The sequence below is a fragment of the Erinaceus europaeus genome, chromosome 10 (genome assembly GCF_950295315.1).
Source record: "Erinaceus europaeus chromosome 10, mEriEur2.1, whole genome shotgun sequence".
NCBI lineage: Eukaryota > Metazoa > Chordata > Mammalia > Eulipotyphla > Erinaceidae > Erinaceus > Erinaceus europaeus.
In genome coordinates this window covers 115,313,622-115,337,448 of record NC_080171.1, presented here as the reverse complement: position 1 = coordinate 115,337,448, position 23,827 = coordinate 115,313,622, and the positions used below count along the sequence as shown (strand labels likewise).

Below are 23,827 nucleotides of genomic sequence, written 5' to 3'. Positions count from 1 at the left end.
AGAGAAAGATAGACACCTGCAGACCTGCTTCACCGCCTGTGAAGTGACCCCCCTGCAGGTGGGGAGCCTGTCCTTTCACTTTGTACCATGTGCACTTAACCCAAAAAGAACTTTTTAAAAAAATTACGAAGCTAAAAGTCAAAGATTGAAGACATCCACAGGAAAGTGGAAGGAATATTACTAAATTGAGTTGGGCATATAAGGAAATTTCTGGGGCTTGGGTGGTGGCGCACCTGGTTAAGTGCATGTAGTACAAAAGGCAGGGACCCACACAAGGATTCCGGTTTGAGGCCCACATCCCCACCTGAGGGGGGAGGGGTTGCTTTGCAAGTGGTGAAACAGGTCTTCAGGTGTCTATCTTTCTCCCTATCTTCCCCTCCTCTCTTGCCACGTCCCTATCAAACCAGAAACGAAGGGTCTGACAAAGTCAGCACCCAGGAACCACATCTTCAAGGAAGAGTGATTCTGGGAACGGGACACGGCATGCCGATCAAATTTAGATTACAATCCCTTATTCTTATGATCACAATGAGTCTTATGTTTGGCGGGAACAGGTGGGGATAAGCTGCCCTAGTCTATAGATTAATAACAAATGACCAGGATACTCAGTCACTAATTCCCGGAGGCCCAGCCCGGGATACAGTCCCTGATGACTCACATTTCCAAGAAATAGAAACTGAAGAAAAACCCAGAGTTCAGCAAGTTAGAAAACCAGACAGAGGGTCCTACCGCAGACCAGCACCTATAGTTATGACCAAATGGGGACCAGCTACCCCATGGGTGGTAGACTGCGGTTTCCTCCCTGTCTTTACCGCAAATATTTACCTAAGCCCGCTGACCGCCCTTTGCACTATACCGGTGCCTACATGCAGGGTGACAGAAAAGTTAGTATTAATGGCACTCATGTATCCTGGTATAGTTTGCCCTTTTTTAGAAAGATTAGCAAGAAGCAGACCTCCTTGGTGTTGCTTCCTCTCAGAACATGTTATAAATTATATACCCAATTGACACATTTGTGGTGCATCAGGTACAGAGACTGCAGTAGATCTAGAGTCCCTAATGTAGATAAATTAAAATTAGAAAATATATTAAAAAGTAATGAGCCAGAAGAGGTATCAGGAATAGAAGACATACATACACTTTTCAGAAAATTCCTCAATCAGACATATGTTGCCCCCCCCTTAGAAGCCAAAGCCTTAGCTTACGCTGCCCCCCCCCCATGATTAAGAAGGGAGTTAGATTTTACAATAGGGAGAAAGTTAAATTTTTACAGAGAGCTCCTACTCATGAATACATTGCAGGTTACTCCCGCAGGGCTTGACACTCCCTTGAAATAACCACAATTATCAGAAATGCTTTACTTTCTGTTCCAGAGTCCTGCTTTCAAAATATCATGTAAATGCTAAAAAAAAAAGTATATAAACGCTTGCCTGTCTAATAAACATTGAGTTCAGATTCACCCTCCAATAGAGTGTGGTGTTTATCTGTTCTCCCTCGCGCAGACTCCTGATCCACCTGGGGCTCTCTTCAGCAGACCCTGACAACTCCTGCTGCTCCCCCGCCTGAGCGGTCCGTCGCACTCTCTCAACTTCTGTCCTATCCAATAAAGAAAAAAAAAAATCCTGGGGATTGGACAGTAAGTAGTGAGTTGACTTAAGTGTACACAGTATGAAGCACAAGGACCCAGGCAAGGATCCTGGTTGGAGGCCCCAGGTCCCCACCTGCAGCAGGTCTGTAGGCGTCTCTCTCTCTCTCTCTGCACCCCTCTCTCCATATATTCCCTTCCCTTCTCAATTTCTCTCTGTCCTATAAAAAAAAAAGACCTTCAGGAGCAGTGGATGCATAGTGCAGGCACTGAGCCCCAGCAATAACCCTGAGACCATTTAAAAAGTAATTAAGAAGAAAGAATTTCCAGTGCTGCAAAGTATGGGCTTTATCAGAATGCCTGTAAAGAGGTAAAGCACTGAACTAGAAGTTGGAATCTGAATGTAGATCTGGCTCTTCTGTGCCCTTTTCATCTAAAAATACTCACCTCAATGTTCAGAGACCCAAAGACAAAACTCTATCATAAATTCTCTGAGTCTTAAGTCTGACTCAAAAAAACCTCTGACCTAAAACACTTTCAAAGTAATGTGCGTTTTTTTTCCCTAAATGGTGTAAATTTCTCAACAAACATTGCATTTGGTTTTATGTACAAAAGTTTTGGGTAGTATTTTCAGCTATTTTTTGGGGGGAAGCCAAGCTGTGTCCCTTATTTGTGAACCAAAAGATGTGAGGAATGCAAGTTATGAACCACTATATCCCACATCTTCAGTAATGGGGGGATAAAAAGTGCATGTTGTTGGGGCACCATGGCAACAGAGCCCTGTAATTCCAGCTCCATGCAGGACTGAAAGGCAGCAGAGGGTTGGTATTTGAGGACTTCTCACACCTTCCTTGCCTCGGGCACCCCTAGCATGAGAGACAGTCTTGGCATGAGAGGGACACTATTCTTAGAGAAGTCATAACAACCATTTAAATATTCTATCCGGTACCCAAAGAGAATATGAGTTCAAATTAAATATAAATTGCTCAAAATATATCTCACTTGCGGGTAGGGTAGACAACATAATGGTTGTACAGAGATTCTCATGCCTGAGGCTCCCTACCTGCAGAGAAGAAGCTTCATGAGTGGTGAAGCAGGGCTGCAGGTATCTCTCTGTCTCGCTACCTCCTCCTCTTCCTCTCTCAAGTCCTGTCTCTATAAAAATAAACAGGGGGGTCAGGCGGTGGCGCAGCGGGTTAAGCGCACGTGGTACAAAGCGCAGGGACCGGTGTAAGGATCCTGGTTCGAGTCCCCGGCTCCCCACCTGCAGGGGAGTCGCTTCACAGGCGGTGAAGCAGGTCTGCAGGTGTCCGTCTTTCTCTCCCCCTCTCTGTCTTCCCCTCCTCTCTCCATTTCTCTCTGTCCTATCCAACAACGAATAACATCAACAATGACAATAATAATATCCACAACGAGGCTACAACAACAAGGGCAACAAAAGGGGGAAAAAAATGGCCTCCAGGAGCGGTGGATTCATGGTGCAGGCACTGAGCCCAGCAATAACCCTGGAGGAAAGACAATAAATAAATAAATAAATAAATAAATAAATAAATAAATAAATAAGGGGACCAGGTTGTGGCGCACCTGGTTGAGTGCCCATGCTACAGCATGCAAGGACCCAGGTTCGAGACCCTGGTCCCCAACTGCAGGGGGAAAGCTTTACAAGTGAGTGGTGAAGCAGGGCTGCAGGTGTTTGTCTCTATCTCTCTCTATCTCCCCTTCTCTCTCAATTTCTGGCTGCTCTACCAAATAAAGATAATTAAAATAAATAAATAAAGATTAAGCTAACACTTAACAACAACAATAACAGCAAAGAAAAAGCAAGACAAAATAGGGGACAAAGAAAAGATGGAAGGTCCTATACAATCCTCACTGCAGGAAGAAAGAGGGTGTATTTTAGCAGGTTGGGACACCTTCTGACTGTCCTAAGGCTTCTGGTTCCCTGGGTCATGTTGTCCCAGAGAAAACAATACAAGTCTTTTCTGCCTCCTGTTTTCCATACACCTCTCATCTGTGAAGGGAACCACAGATTCTGAGAATGCTACGCGGGCTGCCTGCGTATTCCTAATCAAGTCATCAGACTAGAAAACAGGCAAATAGTGTATCCTACCCTGAGGGTTTCTGTAATCAAGATGCATTCTTTCTACCAAGGATATCATTCTCATCAAAATAGCCAGATAATTGCCATAGATAATTATGATCTATAGTTACTATTGTTGGTGACTGCCAATGTTACTTAGTAAAGAATACAGCTTGATTTTCAAAGCCTATCCCTAAAGAAGCAAGACAAAGACTTGTTTTGACTAGTTAAAATGACATGGAAATCGGGGGTCGCACGGTAGCGCAGTGGGCTAAGCGCAGGTGGCGCAAAGTGCAAGGACTGGTGTAAGGATCCCAGTTCAAGTCCCCGGCTCCCCACCTGCACGGAGGTCGCTTCACAGGCGGTGAAGCAGGTCTGCAGGTGTCTTTCTCTCCCCCTCTCTGTCTTCCCCTCCTCTCTCCATTTCTCTCTGTCCTATCCAATAACAAGGGCATCAGTAACAACAACAACAAGAGCAACAAGGGCAACAAAAATGGGGGGGGGGGGAATAGCCTCCAGGAGCAGTGGATTCGCAGTGCCGGCACTGAGTCCCAGCAATAACCATGGAGGCAAAAAAAAAAAAAAAAAGACATGGAAATCACAAAGAAAAACTCAGAAGGGAAAATATACCCACATGGCCTGACTCAGCATTTCTCAACTATGAGTGACAAATTTAAAGTATGGGACAAAGATCTTTCAAGAATCAGAAGGTCCTGCCAACTAAATACCTGGCTGAAGATGAACTCTGAAAAGAAGCAGGTTCAAGATCATTAAAGTCTCCTAGGGAAGAATGAAGCCTTTGTTGGGAATATCACCTAATAATGTCACCTACTAAGTTGGGACTATATGACATCAGATGGACCAACAGAGATGACCAAGTTTTTATCTGTACAGTGAATAGGAAGTATCCATGTGCTGTGGTCTGGGAGGTGGTGAAGTAGATAAAGCATTGGATTCTCGGGAGTTGTGCGGTAGTGCAGTGGGTTAAGTGCATGTGAGACAAAGCACAAGGACCGATGTAAGGATCCCGGTTCGAGCCCCCGGCTCCCCACCTGCAGGGGAGTCGCTTCACAGGCGGTGAAGCAGGTCTGCAGGTGTCTGTCTTTCTCTCCCCCCTCTCTGTCTTCCCCTCCTCTCTCCATTTCTTCTGTCCTATCTAACAATGACAAAACAGCAACAATAATAATTACAACAACAATAAAAAAAACAAGGGCAACAAAAGGGAAAATAAATATATATATATATATAAATAAAAATAAAATAAAAGCATTGGATTCTCAAACATGAGGTCCTGAGTTCAATCCCTGGCAGCACATGTACTAGAGTGATATCTGGTTCTTTCTCTCTCCTCCTGTCTTTCTCATTAATAAATAAAATTTTAAAAATTAAAACAAGTATCTCTCTCTAGTTCTATAACTTTTCATGCAGGTGATAAAATTCGAAGTGGGCAGAGACTCATACTTCGCTGTTTGAATGTACCTGAATTACTCTGGCATCCAGGTCAACACAGTTTGATGCATTAGAATATCACAGCCAAGGCATTAAGTCAACTAAGTAGTCATCTTTTAATACTGAAAATATTTTTAAAATTTTATTATTGTTTTTTGTTTACTGCCACCAGGGTTATTGCTGGGGCTCGGTGCCAGCACTACGAATCCACCACTCTTGGCGGTCCTGGTTTTTTTTTTTTTTTCTTTCTATTTATTATTATTATTATTATTAGAATTTGAGAGAGGAGGGGAAGGTAGAGGGAGAGAAAGACAGACACCTTCAGATCTGATTCACCGCTTGTGAAGCGATTCCCCCTGCAGGTGGGGAGTGGAGGCTCGAACCAGAGCCTAGTAAAGGTCCTTGCGCTTCATACTATGTGTGCCACCACCTGGCCCACACATTAATGGTTTATAATGAGCATCACTTAGGACATCATAATTCGATTTCTCTCATTACACTCTTTTGATCACTTTGACTTCTAATGGCTTAGAATGGCTTCTAATCAAGCCATACACTTAAAGCACCTGGTGAAAGATCTCGGCTGCTCCTATATATTATTTGTATACTCCCTGCAGGTGGGGAGCGGGGGCTCCAACCCAGGTCCTTGAGCTTGGTATATGTGTGCTTAACCAGGTTCACCACAGCCTGGCCCCCAATACTGAAAATATTTCAAGCTAACGTTGGTTAACATTTAATCTATACGTAGGTATTATGGCGATGCAATCGTGAAAATCGAAAATGCAATCGTGAAAATCTAAAATAAATGAAAGTGCTTATAAAAAAAGAAGCTATCGTCAACAGAAAAAAAAAGTCAACATTCTTATAAAACAAGTATTTTCTCAAAAAGGTCTTTTTGGTACTTCAAAACCACAAATTCTCACAGAAACATTTTATAAAAATATAATTTAAAAATAGCAGGAAGGATGGCACTCACTTTTTCTGATTTGATAACACTTTCTGTCCATTTTGTTACCGTCTCTGTATTCACCAGTGGCTTTGTTGACCCTCCCTGAGCTAGTAAAGAAATCCTGATGGCCTCAATTCAGAGGGAAGAACACACAGAGACAAATGAATTAACAAAAACTATACATATATAGTAGACCGTTTTATTTTCTTTAAACTCTTCTGTCCAAACTATTAAGAACTTTAATTGTTGTTGTTGTTATATGCCAAGGACTGTTTCAGTAATACAAATTTTGGTACTTTAAAAGGTTGGTTGTGATTAATATTCTTGAGTAAATCTCTTAATTTTCATTTGAAGTGCTAATTTCCTGAGCAAATGCTTTTTATCCATTTAATATTGAATGTTCCAGCCCCCCTCTCTGGACAGTACTCACCATGACATGCACTTCAGACACAAGTGTGCTGCCACACACCACCGCTCACGGGCTCTATAGGCCAATCAGTCCACAGCAGGAATGGAGAAATCATTTGGTGTGTCCTTACCAAAGCAACCACAAGCAGGACATGAAATAAAAAACCTGGGAGTATTTGTCATAGAGAGATTAAGTGCTAATTTTTAAGTGGGTAATTTTGTATGGCCTGAGAAACACGGTTTAAATAACCAGTTTTTGGTAAAAGAAATGTTTGTTCTCCAACCCTAACAGTACAGTTTTTATACTTACATACTTAGTATCCACATCTTGACATTTGAACTTGATGTACATCATTATAGCTCATCAGTTTACTGTTAATATTTCAAGCATGTTACAGGGCTTTTTTTTTTTTTTTTTTTTTTTTTTTTTTTTTTTACCCTTTCAACCCCTCCTTCCCCTCACTCCCTAGAACCCTTTGTGGACTTGATTTGTTGCAATATGCCACACTCAGTCCAAGTTTCACTTTGTGTTTTCCCTTTCTGTCCTTGTTTCTTTCTTCTTTTGTTGGAAGGTTATAATCTCTCATCTCATCAAGATAGGTGTCTACAAAACACCCCGAACCCCCAAATAGGCCTCTAATTGTGTAACAGGACATGAAAGCCCCTCTCCCCTTACCCTTCTTTTCCAGAGTCCTTTGCTTTGGCTAATACACCAAATTAGTCCAAGTTTTATTTTGTAACCCCTTTCTGTTCTTTTTTCTTTTTAATAATTTTTTATTTTTAAGAAGGGAACACTGACTAAACCATTGGATAAGAGGGGTACAACTCCACACAATTCCCACCACCAGAACTCCGTATCCCATCCCCTCCCCTGATAGCTTTCCTATTCTTTATCCCTCTGGGAGTATGGACCAAGGTCATTATGGGATGCAGAAGGTGGAAGGTCTGGCTTCTGTAGTTGCTTCCCCACTGAACATGGGTATTAGCAGGTGGATCCATACTCCCAGCCTGTCTCTCTTTCCCTAGTGGGGCAGGGCTCTGGGGAAGTGGAGCTCCAGGACACACTGGTGGGGTTGTCTGTCCAGGTAAGTCTGGTTGGTGTCATGCTAGCATCTGGAATCTGGTGGTTGAAAAAGAGCATACAAAGCCAAACAAATTGTTGACCAATCATGGACCTAAAGGCTGGAATAGTGCAGATGAAGACTTGGGGTCCTCCATTTTGTAGCTAGCAAGTAAGCATACTTTAGTTAGATTCCAAAGGGGCTGTGGCTACACTAATTTTTTTCCCCCTTTTTCTTTTTGCCCCTGAGCCTGACATCTGATATGCCAGTGGATCTAAGTTATTGTCTGGGGAGATGATGTCATGGCTGGAAAAGGGACCAGAAAGCTGGACCAGGGAAGAGAGTAGCTCCTTAATATGGGAAAGGTATATAAATATTGTTGACTGTAAACCCCATCGATTTGAGGTGATCTGGGGCCCATATTCGGCTTAGGAGCCTGTGTGACCTCTGCATCCCTGTAGACCTGAGCTCACACTCTGTGGTCATGAGCAGGCACGTTCCAAGTGTTCTTGTTTCTTGAGTTCTACTCAGCAGTGAGACTGGATACCCATCCTCCTTTTCTTGGTTTATCTCACGTAACATTATTCCTTCAAACTCTATCCAAGATGAGGTGAAGAAAGTGACTTCAGCATTCTTAACAGCTAAGTAGTATTCCACAAGGTATATATAGCATGGTGTCTCTTTTTAAGCTCTTTATCTTGTGCCTTAAAGACTAGCTTAGCAATATCTTACCAACAGCCAGGATATCTTTCCTGATGTCAAATAATGACAAAAAAAAAAAATTTAGAGAGTAATTTACTTGACTTTCACAGCACTCATTAAAGTCTCACTTCTTTAACTGGGTATACACAATTATGAAACTAAATGGCAATTCCTCAAATGGACCAAATAAGAAGTGAATACTTAGAACATTTCAGCTGGAGACTGTCAGTCACATCTAAGGTGCCACAGCTTATCTCCATCAGAAAGTATGCTATGTGTGACATCAAAATAATTTTTTAGAACAGCTCTTTTATAACACACGTTTAAAACAGGTATAACTTCAAGTGGGTAAAAAAGAAACAAGAAATATCTTAGTATTTAATTTCTGTAAAAATGAGTTACGGGAGTCAGGCAGTAGCACATCGGGTTAAGCGCAGGTGGCGCAAAGCACAAGGACCAGACTAAGGATCCCATTTCGAGCTCCCGGCTCCTCACCTGCAGGGGAGTTGCTTTGCAGGCCGTGAAGCAGGTCTGCAGGCGTCTATCTTTCTCTCCCCCTATCTTCCCCTCTTCTCTCCATTTCTCTGTCCTATCCAACAACTACAACAATAATATATATATGAGCTACTTCATAGCAGCTGTGTTTAACTTTGAAACAGTGTGTTGGTGTAGTCACCTGTGTCAGGCAACAAGTCACCCTGCCAATCCGCAGAGCAAGTGCTCTCGTCACTCTACCAACTGCCACCTAAAACGGTTCCAGCTGTAGCATATTAACTCGACAGTATTCTAACGTAATGGTTAGATGCGGCAGATGGAAGTCTTTCCTCCTTGAATACAATTATCGAAATTTGGCCCAACTATCTACCTACTGCAAGCTCCCTGCAGGATTGTTCACCTAATTCTATCACATAGAACATTAACAACAGCCTCGAAAAAGGCCAAAGTTTAGCACTGAAGTAAAAAGAGTAAAAGGAACATAAATATATACTCTCAAACAACCAGAAAATCATGGAGACTTGTATATGACAGCTGAATTTCATTCCAAGCAGATTCTTTCTTTATTAAGTTCTCTACTAAAAATTTCTAGTAAAATATTCTGAGGAGCATTGCAATGTTGGGGGAGGGGGGAGCAGTTACAATGTGAAAAATTCACTCCATAATGAGATCCATAATAGCTGTGAGACAAAGGAGTCAGTTGGTGGAAGGAGATAAAAGCCTCTTCCCTTCCTTGCAGCAGGAAATGAAGCCAGTCCCATGAAGATCCAATGCCACACTTCCAGACCTGTTGTTTGCCTGAGAATCACAATCTTAAGATGCTGCTTAAGAAATGGGATTTCAATAATGAGCTTCAAGTAAGATAGTTTTCATTTTCCATCTGAAAGATGACCTCAACAGGACACAAAGGATTCATAGGAGAGCTTTATGGCCCAGGAGAAAAAGGAGTATGGCAGTATATATTGGCTTTAAATTTTCTCATTATGACATGTTTTAGGTTAAAAAAAAAAGTTCATTTTTTTATGGATAACTCATACATCTTAACTACATATATAACTCAATTTTTATTCATACAAAGTCTGTAGTTCAATTGGCACTGAATTGTTATATACTGTTTTTTCATCCTCTTACTCACAGTTTCAATAACACTGTCAATGAAACTAATTACAGTTAAAATTTCAATGACTAACACAAAGTTGAAAATCTAGTTTAGTATCCTGGTTAATCGAAGACATAGACTGCCTTACCATATCAATCATAACTGCAATAGAATATAAAACAAGTATGATTCTGAAGAACTTGAAAAAGAGTTCTAACACAAGATGTTAGCCTCTGCTTAATGTTGCTCTTAAAGCCCAACTCTTATCCTGGCTTTTTCTCTTTTTAAAAAAACAATGATTTGTTTTTTTCCCCTAGTAATGTTTAAATTTAAAAAGGTATCCTAGTTCTTTAACCCTCAGAGAAGTTATAATATTTAGGCAACTAACAAAAAATAATGTAATAATAATCAGATGTATCTTTGTCCGTAGTTCCTGAAGGGTTAAAAGTGCAAGAATTTCCTACCCTCTGTCATATAAGGCACCCTATTCCATTTTTTTCTTAAAGGAAACTTTCTCTTTGGTTTCTTGTAATTTTTCAGTGAGTCTATCTTTTGTTTCTTCCATTTTCTCCGTGAGCAGCTCCTTTGTCTCTTCCATCCTGTCCTGCAGATACTCCTTCACAGGAGGAGGTGTTGACATGTACCCACGGCTTCGTAGATACTTAACAGTGAAGGAGGTCCCTCCCAGAGTCACCGTGTATCGGGCAGGAGTCGCAATCTGAAGGAAGATGCAAATGACACATCGATACCTGATTCTGACAAGGGTCTTAAAACAACAAATCTACATTAATGTCTGTATTATTACTATTCAAAAGCATAAATCATCTTATTGATTTAACAGGCTAAGCAGCTATGCCAAATATGCTCCACTTTGGGGCTTCTACTGCTCTATAATAACTGTTCTCAGTATAGAAGCCACAGTAACTTTGTTAAAATACGTCAATTTTCAAAACTGTCCACCAACTTTTGACTTTCTTTGAGAAAAGGCCAAAGTGTTTAGTGGCACCAAGAATGCCTTTATTTGACCCTTCCAGAGACACCCTGGCTCTGGGTAGCCTCAGCCTTAACACATTTACTTGGTTTTCTCTCTTCTCAAGCTCCATGTGGGTTGGCATTTTGTGCTATTTTACTTAATCACTATATCGCCAATACCTAGAATGGGAGCTGGCACACTCAACGAATTTCTGTTAATCCAAAAGACAGTGCAAGTTCACGATTATTTCCTAGCCAGTACAGACGGCCCTCTTCATAGGATGCTGTATTCTCATCTTGGCCATACCTCATTTGGGGGCTGAAGCATTATGTTGCTCTGGGGGAAAAAACGAGCTACAGAAAATTTTCCACAACACAAAGGAAAGGTTGAGCAGAAATAATACTACTAACACTAATCTAGCTTCATGTCAAATCCAGCAGAGCACACAGAGCATTGATCTGCTTACAAAGCACAATGCCAAGCCTAGTGAAAACACAAAGAAGGCACGATTCTAAATTCCTAGTCACTCTTAAGCAAATAAAAGAAACAAAAATAAAAAGGGGGGGGGAACACGAGGTGTGAAGATCTGGGTTCAACACCCTGGTCCCCACCTGTGGGGGAGATACTTCGTGAATGGTGGGGCAGTACTGCAGGCTCTCTCTTCCTATGCCCCCCCATCTCTCTCAATTTCTCTCCGTCCTATCAAATGAAAAGAAGAAAAAGTTAGAAAAAAAAAAAGGCCACTGGGAGTAGCAGAGTCATTGGGCAAATACTAAGCCCCAGTGATGACCTCACTGATGGAATGAGAGAAAAGAAGAGAAAAAAGAAAAAGAATCTGTTCAATGAGAAAAGTGAGTTAAATTAGTATGGTTAAATTCCACAATTTACAATAAGTGACTTCCTTTAAGACTCATCAGTGTAGAGACTAGTTATATATAGTTATACAGACACCTTGGTCTAAATCTAGAAGATAGTTATAAGGGCCAGGTAGTGACAAGGACTCGAGTTCAAGTCCCTGGTCCCCACCTCAGGGGGAAAGCTTCACAAGTAGTGAAGCAGGGCTGCAGGTGTCTGTCTCTTTGTCTCTCTTCCCTCTCTCCTCTCAATTTCTCTCGGTCTCTAGCTGATAATAAATATATTTTTAAAAAAGAAAAGACAATAGTTATAAAGACTAAACTTCTAAAATATTTCTAAAACATATGAAGTTAAGATTTACCACCTAAAAATACGAATTAAACTTTATTATTTTCTTATTTTAAGAAGACAAACAGTAGGGGGAAAAAGTGTTTTTTTTTAATCCAGAGCACTGCTCAGTTCTGTCTTCTGGTGGTACTGAGGATTGGCCCTGTGATCTAGGACCTTCAGGCATGGAAGTCTATTTGCATAACCATTATGCTGTGCCCCTGGCTAAAGAGTAAAATACATGCAAATTTTTACTAATAAGCAAGGTGACATATGAACCTTTGAATAAGGGAAATACAGAATTGGTAAGAGAAATGTCAAAGAGGCAGTCATGACCCTGGAAATTCAGAAGTCTCATATCTGATCACACCAAGTTATGATATATCTACTTTCAGGACACTTCTTAAATTGCCAATTAATTTGCACTTAAGTTGTTAAAACTTTAGTCACTAGACATAAAAAACTGAGCTATTTTAAATTGTAGCTAAGTGTCAAAGCAACCTGTAGGAATACCTACCTTAAACAAGGCGTAAGCTGTCAGTGCATTCCCACTCTGGGAATTCTTCAGAATGTTTACTATGCTGTCAGGCAACCCCACGAGTTCTAGAAAAGGAACAACATTCACTCCTCTAAGAAAGAAACAGAAAAAATTTTATACGCATCTACATAGACACACAACATACATACACCTCTGGGGTTAAATATTTCCAAATGATTGCCTGAAAACACCAAAATAAAATGTTTACAAGTCAACTCTGCATTATCAATAACTGTAATTTCACTCCAAAATATTATGTAGACAAATACTAGTGTCACACTCTATCTTATTACTCTCTGCAATTTCTGCAAGAACTTCTTGATTAGCGTACTTTTTTGCTCTGAAGTTTCCAGAGAAACTTCGTGTACTGACAGAAATGTTTCTTATAAGCCAAATAAAATGAGGCCAGTCTCATCTGTTCACTGAACTGAAGTCTGTATTCAGCACAATCTAATCTCACTATGGAAGCCTCCATAGTGAAAACCAGTGTCACTACATCACACCATAAATCCTTATTTGCCAAGCACTGTACGGCACCTTCTGGTGGATGCAGAAATTCACAAAAACAAAAAAGCATTCACAGCCTGGATAGCGTACGTCAAACCAGTCTGGATCTTGTCTTGGAGTGCATCTCTAATTTTAAGGATTTGAAGCACAGAACAAAAAGCATCTGATGCAGAGGCAAGACAACAATACGGAGTCACAGAGCGTCCAGTTAGAAGCTTCTGCTGGACAGAAACTGATCCGCGTGCGCAGCTTACCTCTCCCTTAAATACAATGTTGGCGAAGCCTGAGGCCTTTTACCACTGAGCTGTCTAAAGACAGGATGGCGTTTCCCTTGTGCTGCCTAGCTGTCAGTGATGAAGACAAACAGGCCAGTAATGGAGTGCGATGGCCCATCCTTCAGTTTCCATCTTTCTTCTAATAAGAGGCAGACAACAAGAACAGAACCTGTCCCAGCTAGGTCCAAATAAAAGCAAGCCAATCTCCCGCCCATTGAACTGGAAGTCTGTATTCAGCATAAGCCAGTTTTATAATGAAAAAGCCCCATAGACCATACCCCAAATCCTTTATTTCCCAAGCACTGCTATGGCATCTTCACTTAGACCATTTAAGATCTGTTCTACACCACCCCATCATCTGGGACCCACGCTGGGGAATCCTGGGATTCCCACACAAAGATGATGGGCCTAGACCTCTGATGGATCCTTCTTTCCACCACCACTGGCCACTTCCATCAGGAATGTCCCTCTTGTGGGCCTTTCCAGGACCTTGTCCTCACCATGGGCGGGAGAGAGAAAGATAAGACACCTGTAGACCTGCTTTACTGCTTGTGAAGCGTCCCCCAGCAGGTGGGGAGCTGGGGTCTCAAATTGGGATTCCTGAGACAAAAGAAAACGCATGCAAATTGTCATTCAATAAATAACATAACTCAATGCCTATAGTAATTTTATTCAAAGGCACATGATTTTATGCTCTTAAAAAATTAAGGGAAGTTTTTAAGATTCCCATAAATAGTATACCTGTCCAGAAGCTGTCATTAATGAGACAGAAGAGAGAATTCAGGACCAGCAAAACAGGTCACTTGAACAGCACACTATTTTGCCACGTGTGTGACAGGGCCAGGTCTGGCCACCACTGCAATGAAGGAAGTGCTGGTGCTATGGGGTTTTTATTTTATTTTGTTTCTTTCCCTACTTCTCTACCTGAAAAATTCAACCCCAAGTAGTTAGGTCCCCAAAAATGGCAAAATGAGTAAATAAATGAATAAACAGATAATTCTATGAAGTGTATATAAAAGAACCACCTGCAAAGAAGCAAATAATACAGAATGAAGGAAATAACTAAACTGGGACATAGTAAAAGGAAAATTGGGTTATACCAAAAAAAAAAAATTTCTGCCTGAGGCACTGAAGGCGCAAAGTTCAATCCTCCCCAGCACCACCATAAGCCAGAGATCAATAGCATACTGGGGGAGGGGGGAGGAAAATTTTATCAGAAACACAACATAGGGTGGAGGGGTAGACAGCATAATGGTAATGCAAACAGGCTCCTATGCCTTTGGCTCCAAAGTCCCAGGTTCAAGCCCCCACACCACCATAAGCCAGAGCTAAACAGTGCTCTGGTTAAAAAAAAAAAAGGAAAAAAGAAACAGAACATCAATTACAGATGTAAAGAAACGTCTTCAATCTTGTGTTTCCACGTATATGGACAACTTTCATTCCATTATCTTTTAAGTGTAGTGAACAGAAGTCTAGGATGGAGCACAGTGGATTCGCAAGCATGAGGTCCTGAGTTTGTTCCCTGGCTTCTCCTGTGCCAGAGTGAGGCTCAATAGTTATCTCTCTCCCACTCACTCATAAATAAGTATGTTAAAAAATGTAAATCATAAGCTTTTTCCAAGAACTAAGTTTTACATGCAAAAAACAGCACATTTTGTCAATGCCATAACACTAAGTCACTAAGTATAGCCAAACACTGATAAGCAATGAACTTTAGGCAAGCACAAAATAATTCTATCAACTTATGGAAATCAAACTGGTCTGAGGACTCAACAAGACAGGGGGGCATTTAGAAATTCCACAGAATACCTGAAGGAAAGACAGGCCCAACACACTGACTTTAGTTTAGTTTAGAGCTGGGAGACAGCCCACTGGGACAGCACATGAAGCCACGACTCAACCGAGAGACCACATGGGCACACCGCCACACCGCCTGAAGCTCTGTAGATGGTGGGGCAGTGTTATGCCTCTCCTTCTCCTTCTCTTTCTAAAATAAACAGAATGAGAAAGTTGGCCCACGAGCACTGGGAATGGCGTGCAGGAGGTCCCAGTGCTACAGGAAAAAAAGAATGATGATTTTACTTCATTGCGGTAACTATACCTGACGTGAGAGCTACATTATTAAAAATTGAGGTGTACAATTAGCCTCTGATCAGAACGAAAGGCATTACCTTGACGTTTATCAAACTTGGATAATGTAAAAACATAAGTTTGTAATTTGTCCTTTTTGTGTCTCCAACAGATAGCAGACAGATTTACTACGCATGCATGTGACAAACTAAAGGATAACGTTTTTATATATGTGAACACTCTTAAGAAATGTACGTACCAGTACAGGAATTATGGCGCGGCCCAGTTTGGTAAATCTGTTATTTTCTTTCTGTGCTATCCAAAATGTATGGAGAAGAGCACAGTGTTTTAAGAAGAGCACAGTGTTTTAAGAGCGCGGGCTTTGAAATCACACTAACCTGAGTTCTAGCCCTGACTCTGCCTTCCACCAGCTACATGACTTGGGCAAGAGTTCAGTTATTTATACTGATTCTTGCTTAGTATGTCTCCCATGAATGAAACGGGAAGGACTGCACTACCTGCTGCATATGGCTGCTGTGAGAATCAGATGGAGTAGTAGTCAGAAAGCTGGGCAAAACAGTCAACTATCAAGTGAAGACATGGAAACATTTAAAAACCTTTTAGTACTATTAAAACGAACATTCTGATCAAGCAAAAGCAAGCAAACACTTACTTCATGGCTGCATAATAAAATGTTCCAAACCAAATACCAGAAGTTATTAGATGCACTGGAATCAAGACTTTTCCATACTGTCGAAATGTTTTCTTGAATCGCTGATAAAGGCTAATGGATTTATCCTGTAAAGGATCAAGTTCTTCCTTCTTTTCTGGAGGAGTTCCTGGAGATGTGGCACTGGATGACAGAACCCTTTTGGGTAAAATATCCTGTACCCATTTCTCCTGGCAAAGGCTCCCTGGTTGGGATGGATGAACATCAAATGGCTTCCTTTCCTTTGCAATACACTGAGCAGCAGATACATGCAAGCATTGTTTATGAGAGTTCTGCACGGAAGTTACTCTCGAGTCAGCATAATGCAAATGTAATGCTCCTTTTATGTTTTGACAGAGTCCAAGAAGACCAGCTTTATGTGGTTCCACACACGTCCTATGTGCCAGTCGGAACACAGTCCTTGGTACATTCCATTGCATTTTGAAGAATGATGATGATGGATTTCAGCTTCTAGAGACTAGATTAAAAAAAAGAAATCATTAACTATTAGGAAATGAAATAATGGTAAGGTATATGGTTCTAACATAGCCCAATCATTATTTAAATATGATAGTAGTACTACGCAACTATTAAGAACAATGAACCCACCTTCTCTAACCCATCTTGGATGGAGCTAGAAGGAATTATGTTAAGTGAGCGAAGTCAGAAAGATAAAGACCAGTTGGGGGCTGGGCGGTGGTGCAGTGGGTTAAGCACATGTGGCGCAAAGTGCAGGAACCGGCATAAGGATCCCGGTTCAAGCCCCCGGCTCCCCACCTGCAGGGGAGTCGCTTCACAGGCGGTGAAGCAGGTCTGCAGGTGTCTATCTTTCTCTCCCCTTCTCTGTCTTCCCCTCCTCTCTCCATTTCTCTCTGTCCTATCCAACAACGAATTGCATCAACAAGGGCAATAATAATAACCACAACGAAGCTACAACAAGGGCAACAAAAGAGGGAAAAAAAAATGGCCTCCAGGAGCGGTGGATTCACGGTGCAGGCACCGAGCCCAGAAATAACCCTGGAGGAGGAAAAAAAAAAAAAAAGATAAAGACCAGTATGGGATGATCCCACTCATAAACAGAAGTTGAGAAAGAACAGAAAGGGAAACTCAAAGCAGGATTTGATTGAATTTGGAGTAGGGCACCAATGTAAAAACCGTGGGGTGAGGGTGAGGGTGGATGTTCAGCTTCACGGGATGGGAAGAGGGAGGGGAGGGGGATGGGATGGGCCCCAGTCTTTTGGTGGTGAGAATGGTGTTTATGTACACTCCTATTAATTTATAGTCATATAAGTCTCTAATTAATATGAGAGGGGAAAACTGATTGAATGTCTAAAAATTTTTAATGCACAGACTCTAGGCTGAGTCTTGGATATGTTGACTCTCTTAAAAGGATAGACCAGGAGAACAGAAGTAACCGGTGGCACAGCTATATACAAATAATGTCAAAGGACATAAATTATGGTGATGTTGTGTATGATGCAGCAAATCCTAACAAAGGGATATTTCAAAGTGAACCCAATTGCCAAACAATGTGATTACAGCAATAACTATCTATTGTCTTCTTAACCCCTAGGACAGCAGGAAGCTCCTGCTTCCTCTATAGAGCCTAGATTCCCCCCAGTCCTGGAAACTCTAGGGCGGGGCTCACTTTCCTGCATGCTTCTCTCAGTTCACACCAAATGATATTGCATCCGCCGATCCCAACATAATCAGCGCAATGAGTACCACCTCAGCGTGCTTCACTTCAGACTGTGTCCAGAGAAGTCAGTCATGGAATGTCAACCCTTTAGCCTCATTACTCAGGTGAGACCTTTCCTTTCATAGGATTCTCTAATTCCATTCCAGGCGGTTCACTTCCTAAAAAAGTCCCAAAACCTAGATATAGACCAGGTCCCGTGAGATAGAGCATATGTTCACATGTATTCATAAATTAGGGCAAAATATATACCTGAAAGCCAAACTACACAATAGTCTGCAGTGAATCAGTATAAAGTTCATAATGAAATAGTGTCCACTTAGACTTAGATACCCTCCTCACCTATTTCCTATTATACTTCCCTCACTCACTCCAAAGCTAACCTCATCAAAGCAAGGACTGCAAAAGCTGAATAAGTGCAAGAGACTGGCATACTTTTAACGATGACTCTTTAGTCACTATCAGGCCACCCCATCAGCTGGGACCCTAATCAGGGAGTCCTGAGATTCCCAAACAGACATGATGGGCCTAGACCCGAATAAATCCCTCTCTCCATTGTTACCAGTCATCTCTATCAGGAACAACACAATAGACCCCTTTGTGGGTCCTCATAGGGCCCTGCCCTCAACTTGGATCAACAACAGTAGAGAATGTTCCATCCTCTGAAGGGAGGCTGGACAACATGCTCTGTGTTCCACCTGAGGAAGATGGGTCCTGAAATTGAGGAAGCTTGGAACATTCTTACTCATGACCACAGAATGTGAGCTCAGATCTACAGAGATGCAGAGGTCACATAGGCTCCTAAGCTGAATATGGGTCCCAGATCACATTAAATCGATACAGTTTACAGTCAACAATATTTATACACCTTTCCTATATTAGGGAGCTACTCTCTTCCCTGATCCAGCTTTCTGGTCCTTTTTCTAGCTATGATATCATCTCCCCAGACAGTAACAAGGATCCACCTGCATATCAGATTTCAGGCTCAGGGGAAAAAAAAAAAAAAAAAAAAACTAGTATAACCACAGGCCCTTTGGAATATAACTAAAATATGCCTACTAGCTCTCTACAAAACGAAGACCCCCCCTCCCCAACTCTTCATCTGCACTATTCCAGCTTTTGGGTTCATGATTAGTCAACAATTTGTTTGGCTTTGTATGCTCTCTTTTCAACCACCAGGTTCCAGATGCTAGCATGATGCCAACTAGACTTTCCTGGACAGACAACCCCACCAATGCGTCCTGGAGCCCCGCTTCCCCAGAGCAAAAGTGGGGGAGTCAGGCAGTAGCGCAGCAGGTTAAGCGCAGGTGGCGCAAAGCGGAAGGACCAGCGGAAGGATCCCGGTTCAAGCCCCCGGCTCCCCACCTGCAGGGGAGTCGCTTCACAGGCAGTGAAGCAGGTCTGCCAGGTGTCTGTCTTTCTCTCCCCCTCTCTCTCCATTTCTCTCTATCCTAACAACAATGACATCAACAATAACAACAACAGTAATAATTACAACAATAAAAAACAAGGGCAACAAAAGGGAAAATACATTTTAAAAAACTTAAAAATATTTTAAAAGTAAATTACAAAAAAAAGTCATAGAGAAAAATGATTAAGTCCTTAGTTACGCTTATAAAATGAATGTACCACTTATGAAAACCATTCAGCTAAGGATATCTCATCGTGCTCTCCTACAATCTATGTAGCTACAGTAATCTTTCTAACTCAATTCTGTATCTATTGGGGGGGGGTGGCACCATTTGTTCTAAGAATTAACTTAGTTGAACAGCTGAGAAACTGAGAGGAGAGGAGACTGAGGGGGAGAAAGAGAGACACCCGTAGACCTGCTTTACCTCGCGAGAAGCTTACCCCTTGCAAGTGTGTGTGGGGGGGTGTCTGCTGGGTTTTCTAGTATAAAAATTTGTGGTAGGGAGTCCGGCGGTAGCGCAGTGGGTTTAAATGCAGGTGATGCAAAACTCAAGGACCAGCGTAAGGATCCCGGTTCAAGCCCCCTGATCCCCACCTGCAGGGGAGTCACTTCATAGGCAGTGAAGCAGGTCTACAGGTGTCTGTCTCTCTCCCCCCTCTGTCTTCCTCTCCTCTCTCTATTTCTCTCTGTCCTATACAACAACGACAATAATAACTACAACAATTAAAAGAAAAAACAGCAACAAAAGGGAATAAAAATTTAAAAAATAGTTGTAATGATAAAATTGTTAAATTCTTAATCTTCAGAAAAGGTGAAATTATGCCCCCCCCCCAGTGAATTCATAAGAAATCCTATTTGTAATTCACTGATTTATAGCAGTCTTTTATTTATTTTTACTTTTTTAGAGAGAACGAATCCTTTCTAGCAGTTGTTTTGTATACATGAGTATTCAATACGGATATAAGATATATGTATTTTTCCCTTTTGTTGCCCTTTTGTTATCGTTGTTGTGGTTATTATTGTTGTTATTGCTGTCATTGTTGGATAGGAACAGAGAGAAATCAAAAGAGGAGAGGAAGACAGAGGGGGAGAGAAAGATAAGACACCTGCAGACCTCCTTCACCGCCTGTGAAGTGACCCCCTGCAGGTGGGGGATCCTTACTTTGGTCCTTACACTTTGTGCCGTGTGCTAAGCTAAACCCACTGCGCTACTGGCCGACCCCCCTGATTTCAGCAGTCTTAAATGTCAAATGTACTACCTGTAAAGAAAATCAGTAACTCTCCCCAAAATTGCTAGAAGTATATACACTTACATGCAATATTTAGATTTTTATCTCTTTTCAGAGGAATTAAATAATCTGTAATGCTAACGTTCTTCCAGAATCCACATATTTCCACTTTTACTCTTTTTTTTTTTGGTCTTGGCAGGTGCTATCTCACTGCAATGTGGACAGTGAGGCTTTTAATCAGAGTGATTTGAATTCATTTTCTGTTATTACTTAGCTTTTTTTACTCATCCTTAAAATGGAGCTAATTACCTTTGTTATGGAAACTGAAAATACCTCGCACTTGGCATGCTGTATCAGTAATTACTTCTCAATTCCCTCCATCATCTCTCTCGCCTACCAATCTAGTCAAACCAACCACAAGCTCTTCTTTTACAGAACTATTGCCATAGCATTTGGGTGACACACGCAAAATACCATCTCCTTTAGCAATTGTTCCACTGGTCACATCTTCTTTGGCTGTGAAATCATCTGATGCTGGGCCACAACTGAAATCCAGAAATTAAACCGAGGCACTCACCCATGTCTTCGATTTCCAACCCTGACTCTCTGACTCCCTCTGGATTCTAGTCCCAATGCTTGCCACCTCTTTACCACGCCCCTCAACCCACTGCCATTTCTCTCAATGACCAGGCCCAGTCTTTTCAAGCATCTTATTCTGTACTTCCAGCTATTTGCAACAGCCAAGATCTGGAAACAACTCAAGTGTCCCCAACTGACAGAAAAGAGAGTTAAGGGAGTTGTGAGATAGACAATACACACACAGACAGACAGACACACACTCACACGCAATGAGATACTACTTATTATTGTAAGATGAAACCCTGCCTTCTGTTGCACATGGATGGAATTGGAGATCATGCTGAGCAAAATGATTCTAAAAGAGAAGGTTAAATAAGGATTATTTCCCTTATATGTGGAGAGAAAAAAAAAAAAAAGCAAAAACCAAAGTTTGGGAACAAAGTCAAATGAGAGCAAATCCTTAGACTTTGTAGACTTGAGATTATCAAAGGGGAAAGGGGACTCCATTGCCTGTGGCAAGGTAACACACATAAAGAGCAGAAACCACTTTCCACTCACCTACTCCCCAGAATCAACATTCTTAGGAAACTATAACTTTGTATCTACATTTAAAGAACTTTTTTTTTGTTTGTTTCAAAATTGGTCTCAAGTCCACAACAGCAAGCAAGCCTAGTAACACCCTGAGAGCACTCAAAATGCATTATGACTCTGCAAGTAACTTAAAAAAGAGGATAGTATCCTCTAGAGCTGTACAAGTTGCTACTTTATCTTTCTTCACAGAGGAAAGTCTGATCTGAATTAGAAGAACAGGCTCTGTAAATGGGTGAAGGGCCAAATAAATTAGGGCACCACCGCTTAACTCTGATCATTTGCGGTACCAAGCTGGAACCTTGTCTCTTTTTTTTAAATTTCTTATTGGGGACTGTTTTATATTCTAAATACAGTAGTTTGTACGTGCATAACATTTCTCAGTTTTCCACATAACAATACAACCCCCACTAGGTCCTGTCATCCTTTTTGGACCTGTATTCTCCCCCCCCCCCCAGAGTCTTTTACTTTCGTGCAATACACCTTGCATCTTTTGTATGCAAGTCCGGTGCATTTCTAATGAGTAGCCTTTGGGCTCTTGCCTTTTATAAGTCTACTTTTTAAACCTTTCTTGGTGATTCACTCATTCAGGACACACCTACCGAGAGCCAGGTCCTCTCCAAGGCATCAGGATCAAGACAACATGCAGTTATGTTCCTCTCTAAAAATCCAAACTGTAGGGAGTCGGGCGGTAGCGCAGCGGGTTAAGCGCAGGTGGCGCAAAGCGCAGGGACCGGTGTAAGGATCCCGGGTTCGAGCCCCGGCTCCCCACCTGCTGGGAAGTCGCTTCATAGGCGGTGAAGCAGGTCTGCAGGTGTCTGTCTTTCTCTCCCCCCTCTGTCTTCCCCTCCTCTCTCCATTTCTCTCTGTCCTAACCAACAACAACAACAATAATCACAATGTTAAACAACAAGGACAACAGAAAAGCGAAAATAAATATTAAAAAAAAAAAAAAAAATCAAAACTGTGTGTGAAGAAGTCAGGAAAGATCTGTCGGCCAACTAACTTCCAGTTCCGAGCCTGGGCCTTTTTAGAAAGCGCTGCTACCAGCCTGCTTTTCGGGGGGAAGCCGAAAGAGCTCTGAGCGTCAGCACAGTAACTGCTACAATGAAGAGCATCGGTGTGTGTGGGGTCTCCCAGTGCCCCAGCCCCCCAGCCCCAGCCCGGCGCGTCTGTGTCCGGTCCGGTCCCATCTCTCCGGGGAGGGGGCGGGACACGGACGGCCAGGCCTGTCGGTGCCCTGGGGAGAGGCTAAGACCTTGCTTTGTGTTCCCTTTAGCCGCTTATTTTTATGTATTTATTCATTCCCTTTTGTTGCCTTTTATTATTGTTGTTGTTATTGATGTCGTCGTTGTTGGATAGGACAGAGAGAAATGGAGAGAGGAGGGGAAGACAGAGACAGAGGGGGAGAGAAAGACAGACACCTGCAGACCTGCTTCACCGCCTGGGAAGCGACTCCCCTGCAGGTGGGGAGCCGGGGGCTCGAACCGGGATCCTGACGCCGGTCCCTGCGCTTTGCGCCACCTGCGCTTAACCCGCTGCGCCACCGCCCGACCCCCTAGCCGCTTATTTCTATCTGTTCGTTTCTAACGACGAGGGTGGCTGCGGGGCTCCAGAGGGCTCGCGCTCGCGAGGCTGCCGGCCAGGCGAAGAGGAAGAGCAGCCAGTCGCCGCTCAGCCCGACGCAGCGCGCAGACTCCACGGCGGGGGCGGGGCTGACCTCCGCGGGGTCGAGGCTGGGGGTCAGGGGCACGTGGGGGACCCGCGGGCCGCCCTCGGGGACCCGGCGCGCCGTGCAGGGGGCGGGCCGCGCGCCCTGGAAGCGGCCGCCCGGCGCGCACCGGGGCGAAGGTGCCCTCGCCACGCCGACCCCGCGGCCCCCTTAGGCGTCCTTGGGCCCCGGTTACCTCTGGGGCGCCCGCCGCTCCCCGGCGCACAGGCCGGACGATGATTCCTCCGCTGGGTCGCTAGGGCACTGTCACTCAAGAGTCACCTCACCCTCTAGGGATCGGCGTGCAGGAACTGGGGGTGGGGGGGCGCGGGCGCACGCTCGCCCCCCACCACCCTCCACCTTCCACCCTCCACCGCGCCCGCCGCGCCCACTAACAACGTGCTCACGACCTCTGCCGAGGGCTCGGCGCGTTGCTCTGGCATGCGGCCGCGCCCGCGCAAGGCACGACGGGATTCGTAGTTCCGGACGCGTCGCTCGCGTGTGTCGCTTCGCTTTCGGCGGAGAGCCGCC

At 43.0% G+C, this 23,827-nt stretch overlaps 1 protein-coding gene across 1 annotated transcript; it reads right to left on the bottom strand.

Moving 5' to 3' along the window:
* Window positions 1-8,592: 8,592 nt before the first annotated feature.
* On the bottom strand, window positions 8,593-23,681 carry FAM210A (family with sequence similarity 210 member A). The gene is made up of 4 exons (XM_007529168.3): window positions 23,493-23,681; window positions 16,047-16,560; window positions 12,501-12,612; window positions 8,593-10,546 (listed from the first exon to the last, which is right to left on the bottom strand). Exons 2-4 carry the CDS (start codon window positions 16,520-16,522, stop codon window positions 10,313-10,315), a joined length of 822 nt encoding a protein of 273 aa, XP_007529230.1. The 5' UTR covers window positions 16,523-16,560; window positions 23,493-23,681; the 3' UTR covers window positions 8,593-10,312.
* Between the last annotated feature and the right edge of the window lie 146 nt (window positions 23,682-23,827).

What these genes read in the sequence shown, in the direction of transcription:
- FAM210A (XM_007529168.3), bottom strand. Translation starts at nt 16,522, where the DNA reads ATGCAATGGAATGTACCAAGGACTGTGTTCCGACTGGCACATAGGACG. An exon ending in TTTTATTATGCAGCCATGAA is followed by an intron (nt 12,613 to 16,046) that starts GTAAGTGTTTGC and finishes TTTCTTTCTTAG; the next exon opens with AGGAGTGAATGTTGTTCCTT. An exon ending in CAGCTTACGCCTTGTTTAAG is followed by an intron (nt 10,547 to 12,500) that starts GTAGGTATTCCT and finishes ATCTTCCTTCAG; the next exon opens with ATTGCGACTCCTGCCCGATA.